A 20,556-nucleotide genomic window follows, 5' to 3' on the forward strand; every position below is an offset into this window, starting at 1 on the left:
GTGCAGGATCTGGAGGACAAGTCTGTGAGGAACAGTTGAGGGAGGTGGGGGTGTTTAGTTTGCGGAAAAGGAGACGGGGGGAACCTTATCACTTCCACAGCTCCCTGAAAGGAGGGTGTAGCAAGGTGGGGGTCCGTCTCTTCTCCCGGGTAATAAGTGACAGGAAAAGAGGAAATGGTCTCAAGCTGTGCCAGGGGAGGTTTCGATTGGATGTTAAGAACTGCTCAGGGAATTGGTAGAATCACCATTCCTGATAGTGTTATAAAGGCGTGTGGGCCTTGGGGACATGGTTTAGTGGTGAACAGGGTGGTGCTGAGTTAATGGCTGGTCTCCAGCATAAGGCCTTTGCCAGCCTAGATTCTGTGATTCTAAACCGTATTTTCATACATGTTTCAGGCCTGAGTATCTCTTTAAAAAAATTAAACTGATTTTTTTTTTCTTTTAAATTTAATTATCTTTGCCCTCTTTCCTTAACTATCCACTTTCCATATAGCTTTCATACATTTGCTATGCCGTGTGGCTCTTCAGCACTCCAAATTTTATATATACTTTTTTAGTGCACTCCTTTCTCGATCCGCTTCTTTTCCTTCTGTGGCGCAATCCAGAAGTCCTCGCAGCTTTGTACGGACGATGTAGTGCCAGCACAGGGGCGGTAACAGTGACCCCGGGGATAGCTCGGCTGCACAGCCACGGGGAAGCTCCTAGCTCACCGCCATGGCGGGCCCGGCGCCCTCAGCCCCGCGGCCGGAACTGAGCATGCGCGGCCGGGCCGTTGCCATGGCCGCGCGCGGACGCGCGGGGCCGAGCGGCGGCGATGGGGCTGAGGCGGCTCCTGCTGCGCTACTTCCCGCCGGGTGCGGAGCGGGGCGGCCGGGGGGCTCCCGGCGCTGGGGCCGGCTGTGCCGGGGCGGGGGGCCTGTGGGTGTGGGGCGTGCGGCGGGGGCCCTGCGGGACGGCGCGGGGAGTGCGAGAACCGCCCGTCATGGTGGGTGCCCTCACGCCGGCAGGGGCTGGGCACGGCCGGGCGGGTCCATCGCGCACCTGTAGCCGGCTGGAGTGGAGGTGCCGCTGTTTTGTCCCGGTGCCTGGGTAAGAGGCTGCAGCTGGAAGCAGCTCAACGCCCATCGGGGCTGTAATGTGGGACTTACTGCAAAGTCAACGCAGTCTTACATCACAGTAAGGAGTTTAAAAGTCAACAACAACCGTAGTTGACACCAAAAAAATGTGTTTTAAAATGGCTGTTTAGTAAAAAAAGTTGCCACTCTCTACAGCTACCTGAAAGGAGGTTGGAGCCAGGTGAGGGTCGGTCTCTTCTCCCATGCAAGCAGTGAGTGGATGAGAGGACATAGTCTTTAGCTGTGCCAGGGGAGGTTTAGATTGGATATTAGGAAGAAATTCTTCACAGAAGCGGTGATCAGACATTGGAAAGGGCTGCCCAGGGAGGTGGTGGAACCACCGTCCCTGGAGGTGTTTAAGGAAGGACTGGGCGTGGCATTCTGTGCCAGGGTCTGGTTGACAACGTGGTGTCGGGGCAGAGCCATGCTTTGAAAAGCAGTGCTGCCAGACTGTCATGGTTTATCCTGTACTCAGGTGACTCAATGACATTTCAGAAGTGAAACAAGCTGGAGATGTGCAGCTCAGGAAGTGTATTGGAAAAACAGATCTTCCTTTCAAAATAAATACTTTTCCTATGAACTTCGTAAAATGCAGAATGACACAGAAGTTAATCTAAATTATCTTTTGCCACAGAAAATCAAGGAGCAGCTGAGCCCTTTATCAGTAGTTTCAAAACAGGAAGCCATGTGGTTAAACATTTTAATACTCCAGCTCAGTGAAAGTTGCAGAGGTTCTGCAGCAAACCTGGAAGTGTAAAGTGCGTTAGGATTTTTGATGCATTACTGCACTCAAGCTTTTGCAAACAATGTATCGGGTTTTGTAAAATGTGTTTTCCAGGCTTCTTGGAACACCAAACTACAGGAAGTATCTTCAACAGCTTCTTTGAAATTAATGGTGATGAAATGATGCAAAAAGTTGTTGGAAAAAAGTGCTTGTTTATTTCCAGAATAGCAATCAGCTCAGAAATAATGTTGTTTAATATATTTTTTCATATAAGTACATCAGAGTTGTTCATCACTATGCTTACTTACAGTGAGAACAGCCAACCTCCTTCCAGCTTCAAGAACTGGAAACAGGTCTCCTGAAGTCAGTGGAGCTATAAAAGTGGAAGTGGTGCTGTCTACAGTGCATGTTATAAAATTGCAGAGGTCTAATTATGACCTGTTTATTGTTTGTTTTTAAAGGAATTATTTTGGAATATGTAGAAGGTGGTGAGTCAAAGACCAGATCAATAGATCTACTTGATCTTAAACCTGAGTAAGTATGATATTATTTCAGATAACAGCACTCTCTACCTTTTTATAGCATGTTCATGTACGACTCTATTTGACTGTTTTAGATATAATTGAGGTCAGTTGTTATGTAGAGCCTACCTGCTCTACTCAGCCAGCTCTGGTAGGAAGAGCTTCAGAAAAATAACAAAAGTGCCACCATTTAATAAAGTTGCCGAAATTAGTGGAGTTTCATACACAGAAAGATATGAAGTAATATGATTGTCTTAATATCAACATTGATATGGAATAGGCCTTGCCTGTAAGCCAAAGTCAGTGGACAGTGTAAGATGCATATGCCAGATGAAAAATCCCAATTTAAAATTTAATAATTTTTGTCTACCTGGAACCATCCAGTATAGTGCTGTGGATAAAATGTATCAAGTCTCTGTGAAATAAATAAGTTTCTGGTGTTACTGAACAAGAGTATAAACACTGAGAGGACACTAATTTACGGGATGCAGTGGCTCTCATTTAGAAGACTGATGGAGAAAATCCCCTCTAGACTTGAATAATTCCCATACTAGAAGAAATGCTTTCTTGCTAAACTGATTTTAAGAGTGTATTGGTGATTTGACTGCTGAGTTTCTCACAGAAGGCCAGAAATTAGTAGTTATCTGATGCTGATGCCTTAAGAGGCCTCCTAGAAACAGAGACTAGACAGGAGTAAAGGAATAAAAACAGGTATTTCTTTGAAAGGCCTTCAAAGGTACCCCCTGGGGAGCCAGAGGCTATTGCCAAGATGGACCCCAAGATGGACGACAGGTCACAAGTTCTTCACACTTTTATAGGTTTGGTTCATTTGCATATCAGGGTTAATTCTCCAATTAAAGATTCAGTTTAATGATGTAATTTCCCCTCCGCTTGCTCCCCTTTAGAGGCCTTTTGGTTTATACTTTCTGGGCTTAGGACGGTCTGGGTGTCCTTGAAGAGCAGGCCTGGAGAGGTTTTGTTATGTCTACCTACCATGAGAGCAGAAATTAACAGGCTACAAGAAACTTCAGAGTTACACACTAAGCAGTACAGAATTTGAAAAATATAGAAGTTAAAACCTAAGGCATCAATGCCATGGAAAGATGATACAGTTCCACAGACCAGCTATGACCCACTCCCTGGGGGTCCGGGGGCATCAGTTGTCTGGACCAGGTTGTGGTAGTTACTGTTACAACCAGGAGTTGTAGAAACAGCCATAGATTTCTGAAACAACAGACTGAGATAAATTTAATTTAAATTTGCATATATAATTTATCTTGTTACTACTTCATGGGCAATTTGTTTGGAATTTATGAAATTCCAGTTTAATTCAGATATTTAAACTTACAGTTTGGGACACACATCTCCCATGTCTGATCCTCTGTGGAAATCATTTGAAAAGATGAATTTCTTGCCAAGGTACAATTTTTAAAAGTTGAAGTTTCTGTACAACTTCAGTAAGAGAGGAAAGGAAGTATAAAAACCCAGAAAGATTTATCCATATTTCTTTAGGCCTATACAGAATGAGATAAATGCATAACATTTAATTGCTTACTTCAGTTTCTCTGCAAGTAAATAATATTCTTGGGTTTGTATTCATAATTATTTCCAGAGGGTGGAATGTGGTGGGTTTGTATTTGGGGCTATTTTTTGAATTTGTTTTCATTCTTTTTTTATAATTAGCACAGATGTCCCAGCCTTAGTAGAAGAAATTCAGAAAGGAGAACCTCTCATCACAGCTTCCTGCTTGGAACATGTCGTACATCTAGTACAAAGATTGCAGGACAAGCTAGGGGAAAAACAGAATCACAAATTCTCTCTTTTTAAGGTCAGAGGCATCTTTCAAGTAATTTAGGGCATTTTGGGGGGTTTAAGCTGTGGTACTGTGAGTATGTTTTTACTGCTGTGTATTGTGCCTGAGGGCAAAATTGGGACTCTATGACTGATTTCTTGGCACTTCTCAATCCCATCGGCACTTCCAGAGCAACTGAGTCTGGCTTAGTTGTTTCTGCCTGGAATTCCCCCTGAAAGGCTGAAGTATAACTGTCCCTAGACATTGTTTACACAGGCTTATGCACTAGGGTGTGTTTTGGGTGGAGAAAAATCAATCTTTTATTTGTGGGCCAGCAACACCCATAGTTATATTAAAACAAAACCTGTAAATAGACCCCAATTAAATTAGCTGTTGGGAAAGGACCAAAAGATTTTCATACCATTGTCTACTTCTTCTTCATCTTGTGAAGATTATGGGATTTATGCTATTATTTTATGGGGTTTTATGCTACATGCAGTTGTCATTCCTAATCCTGGTTTTCATTACTTTCTGTCATTACTATTATCTTTGAATATTGATAGATTGATCTTAAACTTACAGACAGCACTTGAAATATTATTTCCAAAAAATAGGATTTTTAAGAACAATGCTCAGAGAGAGCTTTCAGAGCTCCAAATCCAGGATTCAGTCTGTCAGAAGAGAAAAGGTTTAATTGTATTTAATTGTGGAAATGAAACTTTCTTCCAGAGTGTGCTAGCTGCAATCTGACATAGTTAAATGTTGTATCTTTATTTGGTCAGCAGATGGCAATGTGTAGCTGTTAAAGAATGTTGGTCAGTGCTGTGGTGTTTACTGTTGCCTTAAATTAAGAGTGAAAAAGAAGTTGTTTTCGGTTGGTTTGTTCAGCTAAAAACCCTTACACGTTGCTAGGTATAACTTTGGTTCTTATGACCAACAATACTCATCTGGGTGAATTCTGCAAAGATATATGTATTTAACCTTGAAACCAGAGCTATGTAATAAGGCATCTTAAATTGAAAAAGTTTCTCTTCTGAGTTATGCTTTCAACTGAGATAATGCCTTGCTCTTCAAAAGCTTTTAAAATTGTTTGTTCACAGAGATTGACAGATCTTCAAATTCTTGTTCAAACTTGAGTGTAAATAATGTATTTGTTCATTGTTGGGTTTGTAGTTTGTAGTGCTGTGTTTGAGCTTCTGTATTTGGAAATAATAGAGGCAGGCAAATGCAATCAGTGCTGGCTTATTTCCTTCACTCAAGAGTGGTTAGAAGGGTGTGAAAAGAACTTGTTTGATGTTTCAGTTTCATTTAAGGCTTCTAAATGAAACATGAGTACCAGGTCCTTCTGAGATACTAATAAAATACAAGAGATGGGTGGGAGTGAGATTTTTTTTTTCCTTTTCCCTGAAAAAAAAAGTTCCATGTGTGCATTGTTTGGAAATCAATGGTTTTTTTCCTGTTGCACTGGAGTATAATCTGAAACAAGTGTATAAACTCATCTTTTTGTAGTTTCCAGTAACTGGGGTGATGGTGGTATGTTAGGCACCCTGCAGAGAAACAAGCTTTTATAGCAATTTCTCAGGTTTTAAACTATTACATGGCATGGGATGCTGTAGTGATTTGCAGATTTTTATTTTAGGTACAGCTGTAGCAGATTTTGCAGAACTGAGGTATATTTTTTCTAATATTGCCTTAGGGTTTGATTATTGTATCATTTGCGGCAGCAATTCTTGCTGGCTCAGAGTTCTATGGATGAAGCAACTGCAGCATTGGGCATTGGAAGAACAGAATTAGTCTCATAATCTGGAATTACACAAAAACCCATCTCGTATTCCTCCCTTTTTTCATAATTTCAAAATACCTTTGAGTTGTTCAGAGCTGCCTGCATGTAATCCTAAAAATCTTATGGGTCAGATTTCCATAAATTTCCATAATTATTGATTCTCATGTGCAGATAGATATTGTGGCTCTTTTTAAAAAACACAATATTTTTGTCATTTCCACATCTTGATTGCTCATTCCCACTTAGGTAGCTAAAAGTACAACTTGTGTTGCTTTCTCTAGAGAACAGAAATTGTTTCTGTAACATAAAATACATTTTCTCTTTCTCTCTCTCAGTCCTTCACTTGACAATTGTTACTTCCATTTTGATGAGTCCCTTCTCTTCTCAGTGGAGGATCTATGAGCCTCTCTCATTTTCCTTTTAGAGACAGGCAGCTGGGAAAACTTGAGATAAGAAAAAGGAGTTGAAGCTCTGGTAATATGTCAGTGATTAAATCTCATTGTTCATAAGTAGTTTCTTCTTCATTCTTACACTACAGAAAAGACCTAGTGAACCACTGGGGTATTTTTAACATCCCTTTACTTCACTGTCAGCAATTGCTGAGATTTCCCAGTTCATGATTTTATTATGCTTTAGACTTGAGGAGAGGACAGCTTGTAATAGGTGCAAATTGTTCAAGTGCAAACCATGTTTTATAGCAGAGAGTTTATTCAAACACTAACCAGATTATATGTTTTTGGTCTCCTTTTTAAACTGTCATGGCATGGTGATTCCACTGGCAGTACCTGAATCTATTTTCACCTCTGTTTAATAAACATTAGTATGTATTATTATGGCTATGGGTTCATTCACATCCTATATTATGTCTGATTTATGACCTTAGAAACAATGTTAGAAAACAGTGCCCTCCATAACCTACACAATATGTGCAGACATTAAATTTGGAATTCCTTCTTGGAATTTTGTCTTGCTGAGTATCTTTGTTATGGTTTTCAACACATTGTCATGACCTCATAGGACAGAGCTGAAGCTTGTATCTCTTCTTCTTGTTTTGTATAACAAAGTCACATGCCAGCTGGAAGCATCCCATACCCTAACAGTCTCAAATACTCAATTTAACTGGATTTCTTCGTTCACTGGATAAGGCTTAATATGAGTTGGGATTTCTTTCATCAGTGATCTCAGCAGGTGTGGTCTCCTCATTTGTTTTGCTCATTCAGCTCTGGTCTAGGGTTACTTTGCTGGTCTTGGAGAAGGTGAAGAAAAAACAAATATGGGGAAAAAGAGTTCATTAATGTAAAGTATAAAATTGAAATCAATACTATATAACATCTTCTGTGATAACCTGATGATTAATGTGGGATTTCTTCTCCTCTTACAGGAGGAGGAGAAAAAATTAATTTGTTGAATATTTTGAGCAATTTGGTTTATTTTGTTAGCATCAAATGTTTTTGCTCTCACTGCCCTCCCTTCTATTTCAGGTGCTTAGAACACACATACTGCCTCTGACTAATGTAGCATTTAACAAATCTGGTTCCCGGTAAGTTGCTTTCAAAGTCAAAGCACATAATCATTAATTGAAGTTTTGTACTTGTAAATTAAATGGTATGGAAACTTCAGTGCTCTTATCTTTGCTGCAAAAAGAATTCAGCTCTGCTGCTTCTAAGCAGCTTCAGGCGTAATTGGGGATTATATTTCAGGCCTCTGTGGGAAAAACCAATGGGAGATGCAAAAAAGTAGCAGGTGAGATTCAATTTATCTAATTTTTTTCTTCCACAGCCATAGTCTGTTGACAATTACCATATTACAGAAAGAAGCACCTTTATGGCAATAAGCTAAATATTGGTAAAAGCTAAATGAGGCTTTGACAAACTCATTTGGGAGTTTCATTGTAGTGAAAGTGTGGCTTTCATGTTAATTGATTTCACTGTGGACATATGTCTTACCATTTTTTCCTTCATGTCTTGAAAGCAGCTGCATGCTTTCTAGTTGAAATACATTAAAGATTAGAAAAAATATGTTTTTATGAATAATATGTTAAAAAGAAAGAAGAAAAGGAACCTCTATATTCATTAATCTGTATTTTTGAAAGAAAGAGGAGGTTTAGGGTTTGAGACAATGCTAACTGAAATCTGTGGAAATAAATCATTTGGCTGTGCATTGGGACCGGTAAGATATTTGCTGTATTCAGAAATTAATTTATCTTTGCTTTAGCTTTATCACTGGAAGCTATGATAGAACCTGCAAACTATGGGATACAGTGTCGGGAGAAGAGCTACGGTCACTGGAGGGACACAGAAATGTTGTCTATGCAATAGCTTTCAACAACCCCTATGGGTAAATAAATTTCCTCTGAAATTCTTCGTAATTGCTAATAATGTTATTTTGCAAATACTCTGACATAGAATAGACTATTTCAAATTGAAAGAGTTCAACTTCTGAATTTGTAGAGTTCAGCTATAGCTAATCACTGTGGGATGACACTGTCATCATTTGAAATAAGAGAGATCCATTCAAACATGGTTTCTGCTATCATTTTTTAAAATAAAACTTAGAAATTCTAACCACAAATTTAATTAGGTATTCAGTCTTGAAAAAAATACAAATGAGTCAGTTGAATATGTTGAAACACAGTTTATTTCAGTAATATCTACATGACCAGATTGTGTTCTGAATGTTAATCATTCTCTTCTGCCTCCATGTAGTTGTATGTGATGTGTAACATAAGTATTTATGGCAATCTGTGTTGCTTCAGTTAAGGAGAAAGAAGCGGATTTCTCCATTTTTCATTACACATTCAGTATTATTTAGGACATGGTATAGAAATGTCACAGCTTTTGAGTAATTTTTGTAAAATCCACAAGGTGCTGCTGTGTGAACGTCAGATATTAATTTTTGCACCTTTTGTTTTCTGCAGTAACTGCTCTAAGTTGGAATTGCCACCTGTTAGGTGAAGGGAATTACATGTGAGCTACTGTAGTTTCATTTTCATTTGCTTCCTGAGGAAGCTGTCATGTGTGAAAAAACCATTTTTTTTTCTGTAAAGTAAGATAAACTAATTCCTGTTTTTCCATTGAATCACATTACTGTCAGGTGTCCTATTAATCAGTTGAACAATACACAATTAACATCAGGAAATAAATGTTAAAAGATTTGTTCTTGCACTATTTGAAATTTCATCTCTTTCTTCTATATGAAAAGGAAAACTTAGACCCTGCTGTGTCAGTGTCTTATGTTCTGATATTAGTCTTTACTTCAGAAAAAACATCTAATGAAGTTCATTTATATAGCTTGGTGAAACTAATGACAAAAATCTGTGCAAAGATCAATAACTAGACTGTAACAAAGAAGTGGAGAAGCAACATACAGCAAGACAAAACCTGATGAGAACCTTGAACTACTTTAACATTAAAAGTTTGATAAAAAAAGAACTTTTTTCTGCTATCTTTAGGTTTCAATACAGTGCCCCTTGGTATATTTTCTGGATACTTCACTTTAGTCTTGCTCTAACTGCAGATGGTCACAACACTTCCACTGACTTCAGGGGAAGTAGAGTTCAACTTTTGAAATTTGGGTGAACTGCATTTATAATTGTTGACAAACAGATGTTATCTGATGAAATGATATAACTTCTTAATACATCTGTAAGTGCAGCACATCATCATCCCTAAAGCAGGTCAGTCATCAGTTATGAACACTCCTGTGCTAACAGATAGGCACAGTAGCTTCTCTTAGAAGCGCATTGTGTCTGCTAATTTTTTGCCTTGCTGTAACCTGTGTTTGTGAAATCTTGCTGCAGGATCTCGTAGTGTGGCAGCAAGCACCGAAGTGCATGGGAGCTTCTAAGGCTGGGTGTTGTTTCTGTGGATTCTGCTGTCTCTGGAGTCAGAGGGTTTTTCTAAAGAAAAATGATAGGATTTTTTTTTTTTTCTATTTAGTGACAAAATTGCCACTGGATCTTTTGATAAAACCTGCAAACTGTGGAGTACAGAAACAGGAGAATGTTATCATACCTTCAGAGGACATAGTGCAGAAATAGTGAGTAGTTATGGATGCTTCTTATTCCTTTATGTTTCCTCACACCATCGTTGATGACTGTGAGTTTGAACTCCCTGTGAGCTCCCACTGTAAAGCACGGTTATTGTGGTACATCTGTTCATACATCCAGATCTTGTTAACATTTCTGCACTGCAAGGGAAGATAGTCTGACAGTTCTTGAGACAGAATAAACCCTCATACACAGTTTGAAATTATATTTTTATTTTCATTTTGTTCCAATTCCCCTTGTTTGCTAAATGTTAAAATATTGAAAAATACTATAGCAATTGGAATTTTCAGTTTATTGTACATACTTTTGGCCTGATTACATATCACGTTTTTCTAGCTATCTTGCATTGCCTCTCATATTTGCAGAACTCAATACACAAGAATATCATTACTTGTGTGGTTGTCTTTCACACAGAGATCTGTATTTCATGTACAGAACCGATTGGAGCTGTAGAAGAACGGATTTCTGAAATGCAAAGTGTGTTAACTGGGAATATGTGGGATGCTGAAATGTCACAGATCTATGAAATTAAAACAGTTTAAGCTTAAAAATGCTTGGTTTCCTCTCCAATGCACTAGGACTCCTATCAGCGACAGCAAGTACCTTGATGCACAAATTTCAATTTAAAAGATTGAGGCAAAGGCACTAAAACTCTGAATTTCAATGATGAGTGGGTTTTTTGGGATTTTTTTTTTAATAGCTATACAATCAATGTTCAGTAAACTATTGCTGAAAATCATTTCTGAAAAAAAAAATGGGAATTTACTTGTAGATTGAGAGGCCTTAACTAGAGCAGGAAAATTTGGTGGTTTAGCATATTGGAACTGGGGTTTGTTTCAGTGCATTTTTGATTCTCTGGATGATCTGAAAGAGTTACCCCTTACAATGGACAACGTGTTTGCTTATTGAGAAAGGCTGCAGTGATTTTGCTTCCACAAATCAGTCAGGTAAAAGTTTAAAGGCCTCTCAATTTTTTCTGACTTCTGTAGGGGTTAGATTAGACCCAGAGTATTATGAGTTGTGCTAGCAAGTAATTAGTAGAAGATAATTGCCATCAGAAAAGGATGTGTTTCTCTGAATCAGAGCTGTTTCTGAAAGGCCATTATTGCATCTGATACACTGCTGGCAAGGACGTGCCCATAGTTCATCAGTATGAAAACACTGACCTTCTGTTTTCCTTTTTTTATGGCACCTCCTATTCTTTATTTGCAGAGCAATCATACTGAATAATTACAGAGAATGGGAGGATGACTACATGATTTTTTAATGTGAAAAATGAATTAAAGCAGTCGTTGAGCTTTTGTTCTTGCTTTTTCTTAAACACAATGTTGTGGCGGTGCTCTTGGCAAATGACACAGATAATGACACCTGATAAGGTGAGAGTGCACAGAGTGTGTTTGTGGGTACACAGAACTGTTCGGATGATGTTTACCCAATCTCATCAAGTAAGAGAGGAAACCTACCAAATGATAGTGCTAGGGAGGACTGTCAGACTGAAGAGTAATTGGAGGATTTCAAAGAGAATTTTGAAATAAAGAAAACAAAGCATATGCTGGCAAAGAGTCCACTTGAGATGAGTACTTATCCAGAGTTATGTGGTAAGGATTTGTTGCTGTTCTAGTGAGCTGTTGGAAGAACTCTGCAAGTTTTCTGTACGCCATAAAATATTATCAGACCTTTGCCTTATTTAAAAATATTAATCCTGACCCTTGTTTTGTTTTTTTAGAACATATATATAAACTGACTCCTTTAAACTTTCTCTATCCAATATTTCTTGCTACAGGTATGTTTATCATTTAATCCTCAAAGCACACTGTTGGCAACTGGAAGCATGGATACCACTGCTAAATTATGGGATCTAGAGAAAGGAGAAGAAGTAGCCACTTTAAGTGTATGTTTGCAGTCCTCATGTTTTTAAAGGTGTTCCTTGCTATCTTAGTTTTCCAGCTGGGATAAATAGCACTGTAACCATTACAACTGTTTGCAAACCTTGCAGTTTCTTTTACCGGGTGGTCCCATAGTGACTGCAGTTACAAAACAGAGTAAGAAAACTTGAAGGGAATGAGAAACCTGTGGTATTTTATGAGTCCTATTTATCAAAAGACAGATTTTCTCATTGCAGTGACATTACTGCTATAGATTAGAATGCCTTCCATCACTTGTTAAAACCTGCTGCTCTACTGTCAGTTGTGACCTCCTCTGTATGGTTCTTCTTCCTGTAAACATGAGCAGAGGACAGACATCCAGTAATCTCTAGATTGTCATCTCTCTTTGCTCTGCATGGCTTGCTGGCATTCCCCAGGGTCAGACTGGCCTCTGCTGTTTCAGTGCATTTGTCTCACATAAATCCTAACTAATATGTAGTGAATAAGCTTCCTGCTTAAGTGGTGTGCCGGAATTTTTGCAGTTGTTGGGATATTGACTATGCCACAGTCAGGTAGATCTTTCTGTCAAAATTGTGATGTGCTGGACAAGACAATAAATAAAATAGTGATGAGTTATGGAAGGATTATACTGCTGAAAAAAGACTGCATATTAAACTTTATTAATGGAAAAGTCATAATTCATATTCTCATACTCCTTTCTAAAAATTCTCAGGGACACTCAGCAGAAATTATTGCTCTGTCTTTCAATACCACTGGAGACAGGATCATCACTGGCTCCTTTGACCATACAGTAGCAGTATGGGATGTTGGCACTGGCAGGTACTAAAGCACTAATAAATATAATTTTACTTTGCATGATTTCAGGACAAATTAAATAGAAAATGTTGAGCTACACATTACAGAGCTTGTATTTCATTTAGAGTATATGTTCCTTCATCTTGTAATTGGTCGCTCCTGTTCTGTTAGTTCTTTTGAAAAGGAATGCTGCTCATGAAATGCTTTTTTATGTGTTCTTTGTTTTAAGTATCTATCTTATGAGCACTAAAGAGGCAGAAAGAATGGACAGATCCTGTGCTTGTTCCTGGTGAATTCTCCAAACAGGAAAATATTTTATCAACATGGAAACTCATGACTTGCAAAGTGTCTACAATTTCTAGGCTGTTTAAGTAGAAAGAAAGTATATGTTATGTTATAGAAAATTAGTCTGGTTATGGTGTATTTTTCCTTCTCACAATCCTTTGTAAGTATAAATTTAAAAATGTGTCTCCTCCAACTGTAGAGAACAAAATCTCTTGATTAAGACGCCAAAAAATAATGATGTAGAAGCTAAATATGAACTTGTGTAATACTGACAAATCCACTTGTTTTTTCAATGGGAAGCTCAGTGTAAGTAAAATAATAAAATCATCACCCTGATTACTGACAAAGTAATTTATGAAGATAACCATTCTATTTTTTTTACAGGGGTAATGCCTTTTTTCTTTTTGTGAGAGCAAGGGGAATATCTCTGAAATTTAATAAAAGGGATGTGTGTGTATAGAAATATCTTGGTGTAATAGACAATATATATCAAAATGAGACTAATTGTGTGATTTATAAGTACTGTACACATAGTACGTCATTTAAGGCTTGATCCTGTGATCTTTGAGCTTATTCAACACCAACACTCAGTCAGCAAATTGACCTTTGGATTCAACTTCATTCAGCCTGATGTTCTTGCAAGTATTTTTGTTTGAAAGCAACTTTTTCCAGCTTAATGTCTGAACCTACAGTGAAATCAAGGTCTGGGGATTTTAAAGTTACATTCTTTATTCTAATGAAATCAATGTGGGCTTGACATCAGGGCCAATACCAGGAAGTGGAATATGAAGGAGAAGATTCTCATTTAAACACTAGCAGCTCTGGTGAGTAACTAGTGGGCAATAGAATTGTTCCAAGGCCAGCAGTTGGCTTTCAGATGCCACTTGGACATGAATACATTTAGGAATAATGAAAAGTTGCAGTCAGAAAGGACATGAGCAAATAATAATTTGCTGCAGACAGGTTCAGGTAGATTTGCAAAAATTTTCTAGGTGAGGTTTTGTGTGCTTGTTTTTACCGTGTGAATTAAATGAGATGTACAGCTTTCCGAATTCGGGTTTCTTCTAATTTTGCTGGCTGACCCTAGTGAGCATATGTGTTCCTGAGTTTTATTTTGGGTAGGTACCTTGAGCTGTACTGAAGTACAGTACTCTGAAGGAAGCACAGTACTCTGAAGGAAGCTGATGAAGGGACAAGAAATCAGAACAAGATTCAAGATTTTCTTCATATAATACTACGATTAAAAAAAAGGGTGGAGGGGGAAACATGCTTTTGTAATACAGGTCTGTATTTCCATGGCAGATACAGTCAGTTGTAGTTCAGTCTGCAGAGCTGCATTTGGCAAATCAACAGCCTGTACCTGTACCTGTGGTCAGGACTGCTGAACACCAGGGTGCTGAGAGAGAAGCAGTTCCTCATTTGCAATTATGGTCAAATACTAGAGCATCCAGATATCAAATTTCACTTGGCAACTGAAGGCTAGGGAAATACTGTCATGACTAAAGCTGATTGTTTTTAATAAATAACTTAAATGGAAATTTTTAATAGCACTTCATAAGCCTCTCTTCTGTGTTCTTTCTGTGTATCTGATAATGGTTTCTGTGAGATGTTCTCCGCATTGCTTTATATTCTGTTTATTGATCAGTTTTTTATGTCAAAGCTTGAGGCCCACACTGCCTTTTTTAAAATTGGAAGTTTAAGCTTTAGACTTTTAGTTTAAAACTTTTTTCTAGGTATTACTAGGTATTTATAGTAACAACAGTCTTGATGGCCAAATAATATGTTTATAAAGTTAAGTTTTCTTCTGTTACCTGCTTGTTGATTTTTGGTTTTACTGTAAAAAACTCTACACACTTACAACATTGTAGGCATCACAGTGTTAGACAGTAAAAGGAGTAATGTAAAATGCTATGAATGTAATCAAGTTTCTCTTACCACAAACAAATAGAAAATTCAAATGCTCAGGAAATTTTCTTTGCTGTTCATTTAGCACATATATCAATTTAGCTACCCTTATATATCTTGTGCAATGAGTAAGAACATTTCAGTCACTTAAGATCTTTAGTTGTTTTTCCAGTCATTAGTTTATCTATTTTTTACAGTGTGCTTCTATTAATGATGCAGTGATGCTAGCATAGTGATAATAACCCAATTTACTAATCCTTTACTACATGTATATCTCAATTAATCTTTCTTAGGCTTTGTTGCCTTATGGGCCATTAATTCTTGGAAGCAGTATTGGCTAATTGTAACCTCTCTATTCAGATAAAGCTGAAGAATTTAATGGGACTTGTATTGTCAGTCTTGTGCAGCAAGAAGTTCAGGATTAATGAGGATTAGAAATCATATTTCAGTTGGGCTGTCATTTGCCTGTTATTTGGGAACATGCTCGCATTAAGTACCTGATTAATTTCCATTTGATCTTCAGTGGATTTTATAAAAGGTTTAGATTATATAGAGTTTTAAAGATGTACTGTTTACAGTTCATTGAAGTAGGAGAATGGAAGAGTAATGTGGAAAAACTTGCTGTGTATGCTTAGCATGTAGGTGAATACAAGGAATCTGTCTCTGCTACTGAAAATCATCACATTTCACTGGAAATACATTCACTAAAATATTTTTGAAAGAGAAGGGAGGAATTTTCCATTATATTCCTTACTGCCTCTTTTTGCCAAAGATAGAAAATGGAATTGATGTAGCACTAGAATCCTAAATGATCTGCAGCACTCCATTTAATTGCTTTAATGGTGAAAACTTGACACCTTAACTATACCATTTTCTAAACTTATAATTTATATGTGTATATAAAAATTCACACTATAAATTTAAATTATTATTTTAAATTTCTTTTTTTATAGGTTGTTACATACTTTAATAGGCCACCGAGGAGAGATTAGCAGTGCCCAGTTTAACTGGGACTGTTCTCTCATTGTCACTGGATCAATGGACAAAACATGCATGGTAAGCTGGTTGAGTAGGTAGTGAGTACAGCTACTTGTCATATAAAATGTATCTTTTTTAAATTGAGGAGCATATTTTAAAGTAGTACATATAATGAATTAGGGAATTTACAACTAAATGTAAAATCTATATTCTTACTCATTTCAGTGAAGTCTAGTTAAGTCTTGTTTAAGCAATTCACTGAACTAAAAAATGTGTAGGACTTCATTAAACTAAAGAGTGACTCATTATTGATTTATATTCAGCTTTCATGTTATTACATGTCAGATATCAGAAAGGGCCTCTACAAGTTGCTTTTTCAATCAACTAGCTATCTATAAAGTATATTAATCAAAAGAAGCAATCCAATGCCCCCTGTTGATCTGTGCAGCTGTGGAATGCTGTGACTGGGACACACATAGCGACGCTGGCAGGGCACAGGAAGGAGGTGTTGGATGTGTGCTTTGATTATGCTGGGCAGCGCATTGCAACTGCCTCTGCTGATGGTGAGTGAAGGGCCTGGCACTGCTGGGAGCATTGCAACTGCAGCATGAAACACCTTTGTCCTTTCCCTTTGGCTCTGCTTTGAATGTAGCTTGATGAAAGAGTACTTAATTCAATCGTTGCATTACAGAAATTGGGCATTAAACTTGAAAAGTTTTCTCCAGTGAAAAAGTTCTTTTCATACTCTAATCAACTCAACATGTCTTTCCGCTTTAACATCAAAGTTGCATGGAAATATTTCACTTGTGGCTGGAAATACATTTTAAATGTGTAGGTAAATAGCTTTTGAGGGGTTTTATTTGGTGGCTCAGATTTAGGCTTAAATGAAAAAGTAGTTGGAACTTTACTGGTGGATTTGCTAGCAGGCTTTCCTAGTGCACAAGAGAATACACAATAAGGAGATAGTGAAAGGAGCAATTTTAGTTTTTTATTGGTATGCAGAAATTTTACATGTTTATTATTTGTCTAGGAATCACAAAAAATAGTTTTTTATATCCACCTGCTCAGTTATTTATATTATACAGCATAATGACAATACCATTTTAGTTCCAGATACACAGTTCCAGAAACGGGATACCAGGCTGGATGGGGAGGACTATTTGGGTCTCTTTTCCTGTACTTGCTGTATTAAGACAAAAGACAATGTAAAAAGTTTCCTGAAATTTAATCAATACCTTATTAAATATGAGGAATAGATTGTTAAAATTAATATCTGAAATATAATGAAAGCTTTCTGAATATATTGTACATGCATTCTGAAATTACAGGCTTCAGTAGTCTGTGTTCTACGTGGACCTTTGTATTCACATTTTAGATATTTTCCAGGAGAAACCATTTCTGGTCAGGAAAGGAAGTCAATCTTTTCCAAGCAGATTACAAGATCTTGTTAGCATACTTTACCCTTGGAGGGAACTCTGTGATGATTGCCTTCTATTTCTCTTGAAATTAAACCTGAGGATGAGTTCCTTCTGACCTTATTGAAATGTTCTTACTGAAATGCATGCTTAAGCATAACAATCACATATGGCTCCTACTGCAACAGGGTCAGCAAGGGTCTATAATGCAGAAACAAAACAGTGCATTGCAAAGCTAGAAGGGCACGAAGATGAAATTTCAAAGGTAAGTTGTGTGTGGTTTGCACCTTTTTTTATTTGACTATGTGTGAAATCCGATCCACCAGTTATTCCATGACACAGGAATACTGTGAAAGAATGTGGTGGTATAATAATTAATATTTAGGATTGATAGGTCTGGCTAAGAAGTTATCTTTACTAAGAGAACATTCCTTTTAAAAGCTATCAGACAACAATTGTTTACCAATTCCCCACTTCTGAGCTAAGACAATACTGGGTGTGCTACTCCTTTACGTTCCAAGAGCCACCGCTCTGTATTGTCATGTCATTTACCATTTGGCTTCTTAGAATAGTGGCAGCTACTTAAGTCCATCCCTCCAAAGGGCTGGACACCTGGCTTTGTTGCCATTGAAATGACTGGTTTGCCTAAGCTCTTTCCTTTTCCTGAAGCAGTTTGTCAGTTGGGTCTGCAAACCCTCTTGGTAGAGAAGGGGGAACAGAAAGGGAGATGCTCTCTGAGTGTTCTTTCAGTGTGGTCATTGTTAATAGAGCTTCTGTCTGACCTGCCCTAAACTGTGCCTGTGTTATTCTGCCATTGTAGTCCCACGTTCTCTGACAGAATTTTTTTATTCTGAGAGGTTTTTACTCGTTGACATTTTAAGGCTGTTGCCTCTAAGGCTTTTACCATCACCCTTATCCCTTGCTTCTACCAGATGTGCTCCTCTACTCTTTTTTATTTCTCTGCACACCTGGTTTATGGAATGGAACAGAAAAACTGTATTTCTGTGGAAAAATACATGGAGTCTTATTTTCAAAAGTCCATAAGGGCTTTGGAGGTATACAGCCTGTTTCAAGGATCACTTGGTCATGAGGAATGTGCTCATGTGCTTTGCTGGAAGTCTTACCTGGCTCAATTTTGAACACCAAGGTTCTGTTCCAAATACACTTAGTTGCTTCCACCATTGTACATATTTTCAAACTTTGTTATTTGTTGCTTGCAGCTTTTCATTATTCTTTCAAATAGGTAGTTCTCCCTAGCTTCCAAGCTAGTGTGTTAAGTCTGTGCTGCTTTTTTGATACATTTTGAAGTTGAAATATTAGTATTTTGAATCTAGGATGGTTCTTAATGAACAAAACTTAAATGGTTTCATTCTATTGATTTGCCTATTATAATCATTTCGCTGAGAGAATATTAAGTTCAGAAGGATTGGTCTTTCCTCAGTTGCTAAAATCACTGCAGTATTTCACACTGAGGACAGTCTGAACCCCTGCTGCCAAGAGGGTGGATTAGAGACAGCTTCCATCAGGGGCCTTAGTGCCAGCATGATTTCTGTGCTGAAGAGAGAATCTGCTCCTCTGGGAGCATGTGGAAAGGGCCATGTATTTCTACAGGTATTCTGTGGAGATGTGATCACTTGGGAAGGTTATTACTTGGAAATTGAATTTCTGGGTGAAAGACATTTTGCCCTCAGTGATTAAGCAATTTTGCATTCTATAATAAACTGGTATTTTCTGGTGCTGGAAAAATGTACCTGATTATCTGGAAATCCATGCAGTTTTGGCAGTGAATGTTTATCAAATATAAAGACTTACTATAAAATTAATTGCTTCCAGTGCAAATTCCGGTACTACAGAAATTTATGTTATTTAATGTAGAACTCTATAAAATACATATAAATTTTACATTGGAATAATAATAACATTTAAATAAATTTGCTACTTTTGCTACCAATTGTGATTTTGGGGCTTGATATTTGGAAGATACGATCCTCTAGTAAGGTCATGTTATATAAGGCCTTTGTAAATACACGAAGTTTTCAGCCACAGAAGTTTGCCAGCATGACTAGTGGAATACTATCCTATTTCAGCTAAAAAACTGTGCAAGAGTTGCTGCTTTCTATTTTCATCTGTCAATCACTTGATATGCTTCTTTCTCTAGGCATACTGACTTGTTAAGTAACATAACTTATTTCTGTATTTTTTAAAGGTGTGTTTCAACCCCAAAGGCAATTGCATACTAACAGCCAGTTCTGATAAAACAGCTCGACTCTGGGATGCTGCTACTGGATGCTGCCTTCAGATATTAGAAGGTCATGCTGATGAGATCTTCTCCTGTGCTTTCAACTACAAAGGTGATACAATCATTACAGGTAAGTAGTATATTCCATTTTTCTTTTCTTTTTTTTGGAGACACATCTGAAATCTTGTTATGGTAAAAAAAAGTCTGAAAACTTTCCTGGGGCCGTATGCCAAATGCAGGTACCAGCAGTAACTTACAGTATAGTCAAGAAAATCTAGAAATTCACTTTCGAACTGAGGTTTTAGAGAATATGGCCATGGACAAATTTGTGCAAAGGCATGGGCATGCCCTCCCATCACTCCAGTGGGCACATACCAGCACCAGAACAGTGACTAAGCCATTTTCTCACAATGCATTGCCATGAGGGAGGTGTGGATGAGCAAAAGGCAAAGGTTTTTAAATGGGAGCACACCTTTTGTGTATTTGGTACTGAACTCTGGTCAGGTTTCCTTCATTTCAGACAAGAAGTCAGGGGATGCAAGATGATTTCAGCTAAAAATACTGCCCTAGATCCTGCTGCCTGTTGATAGTTGTGGAGAAAAAAATATTTATGTGTCTCCTGGGTACATTGTTGATGTAGGTATTAACAAAAATGGATAGACTGTGTGATACAGCTAAATGATTCCTTCACCATGTGTGTTTATTACTAGGTAGCAAGGATAACTCCTGTAGAATCTGGCACTGACTGAAGAAAAGGAAGGATCCAGTTTGACATATGCCTGCCTACTTTGAGTTTCAGAGTCAATAAACTCTGCCTTTCAGATGTGTTTTCTTTTAATCTCTTTGTTGAAGTAGAACAGTTATCTAGATTTGATAGGTTTGACTTAGATATGAAATCACAGAATTGCAGAAGTTGGAAGGGGCCACTGGAGATCTTCTAGTACAACAGCCTGCCCTGCTCAGCACCCTGTCATCCAAACAGGCTGCCCAGGACTGATGTGGGTTTGAGTATCTCCAAGGATGGAGACTCCACAGTTTCTCTACACAACCTGCTTAGTATTTGAACACTT

General features: G+C 37.9%; 1 protein-coding gene across 1 annotated transcript; it reads left to right on the forward strand.

Annotated features, from left to right (window-relative positions):
- Window positions 1–814: 814 nt before the first annotated feature.
- Window positions 815–20,231, forward strand: DAW1 (dynein assembly factor with WD repeats 1; the record flags this gene model as incomplete). Its single annotated transcript, XM_082287838.1, has 13 exons — window positions 815–854; window positions 2,301–2,373; window positions 4,044–4,188; window positions 7,417–7,475; window positions 8,150–8,272; window positions 9,874–9,973; window positions 11,767–11,874; window positions 12,582–12,688; window positions 15,808–15,910; window positions 16,281–16,395; window positions 17,436–17,512; window positions 19,454–19,620; window positions 20,201–20,231. The coding sequence occupies 13 exons, from the start codon at window positions 815–817 to the stop codon at window positions 20,229–20,231; spliced, it is 1,248 nt and encodes a 415-aa protein (XP_082143964.1).
- Between the last annotated feature and the right edge of the window lie 325 nt (window positions 20,232–20,556).

The sequence above is a fragment of the Coloeus monedula genome, assembly GCF_965178545.1.
Source record: "Coloeus monedula genome assembly, chromosome: 10".
NCBI lineage: Eukaryota > Metazoa > Chordata > Aves > Passeriformes > Corvidae > Coloeus > Coloeus monedula.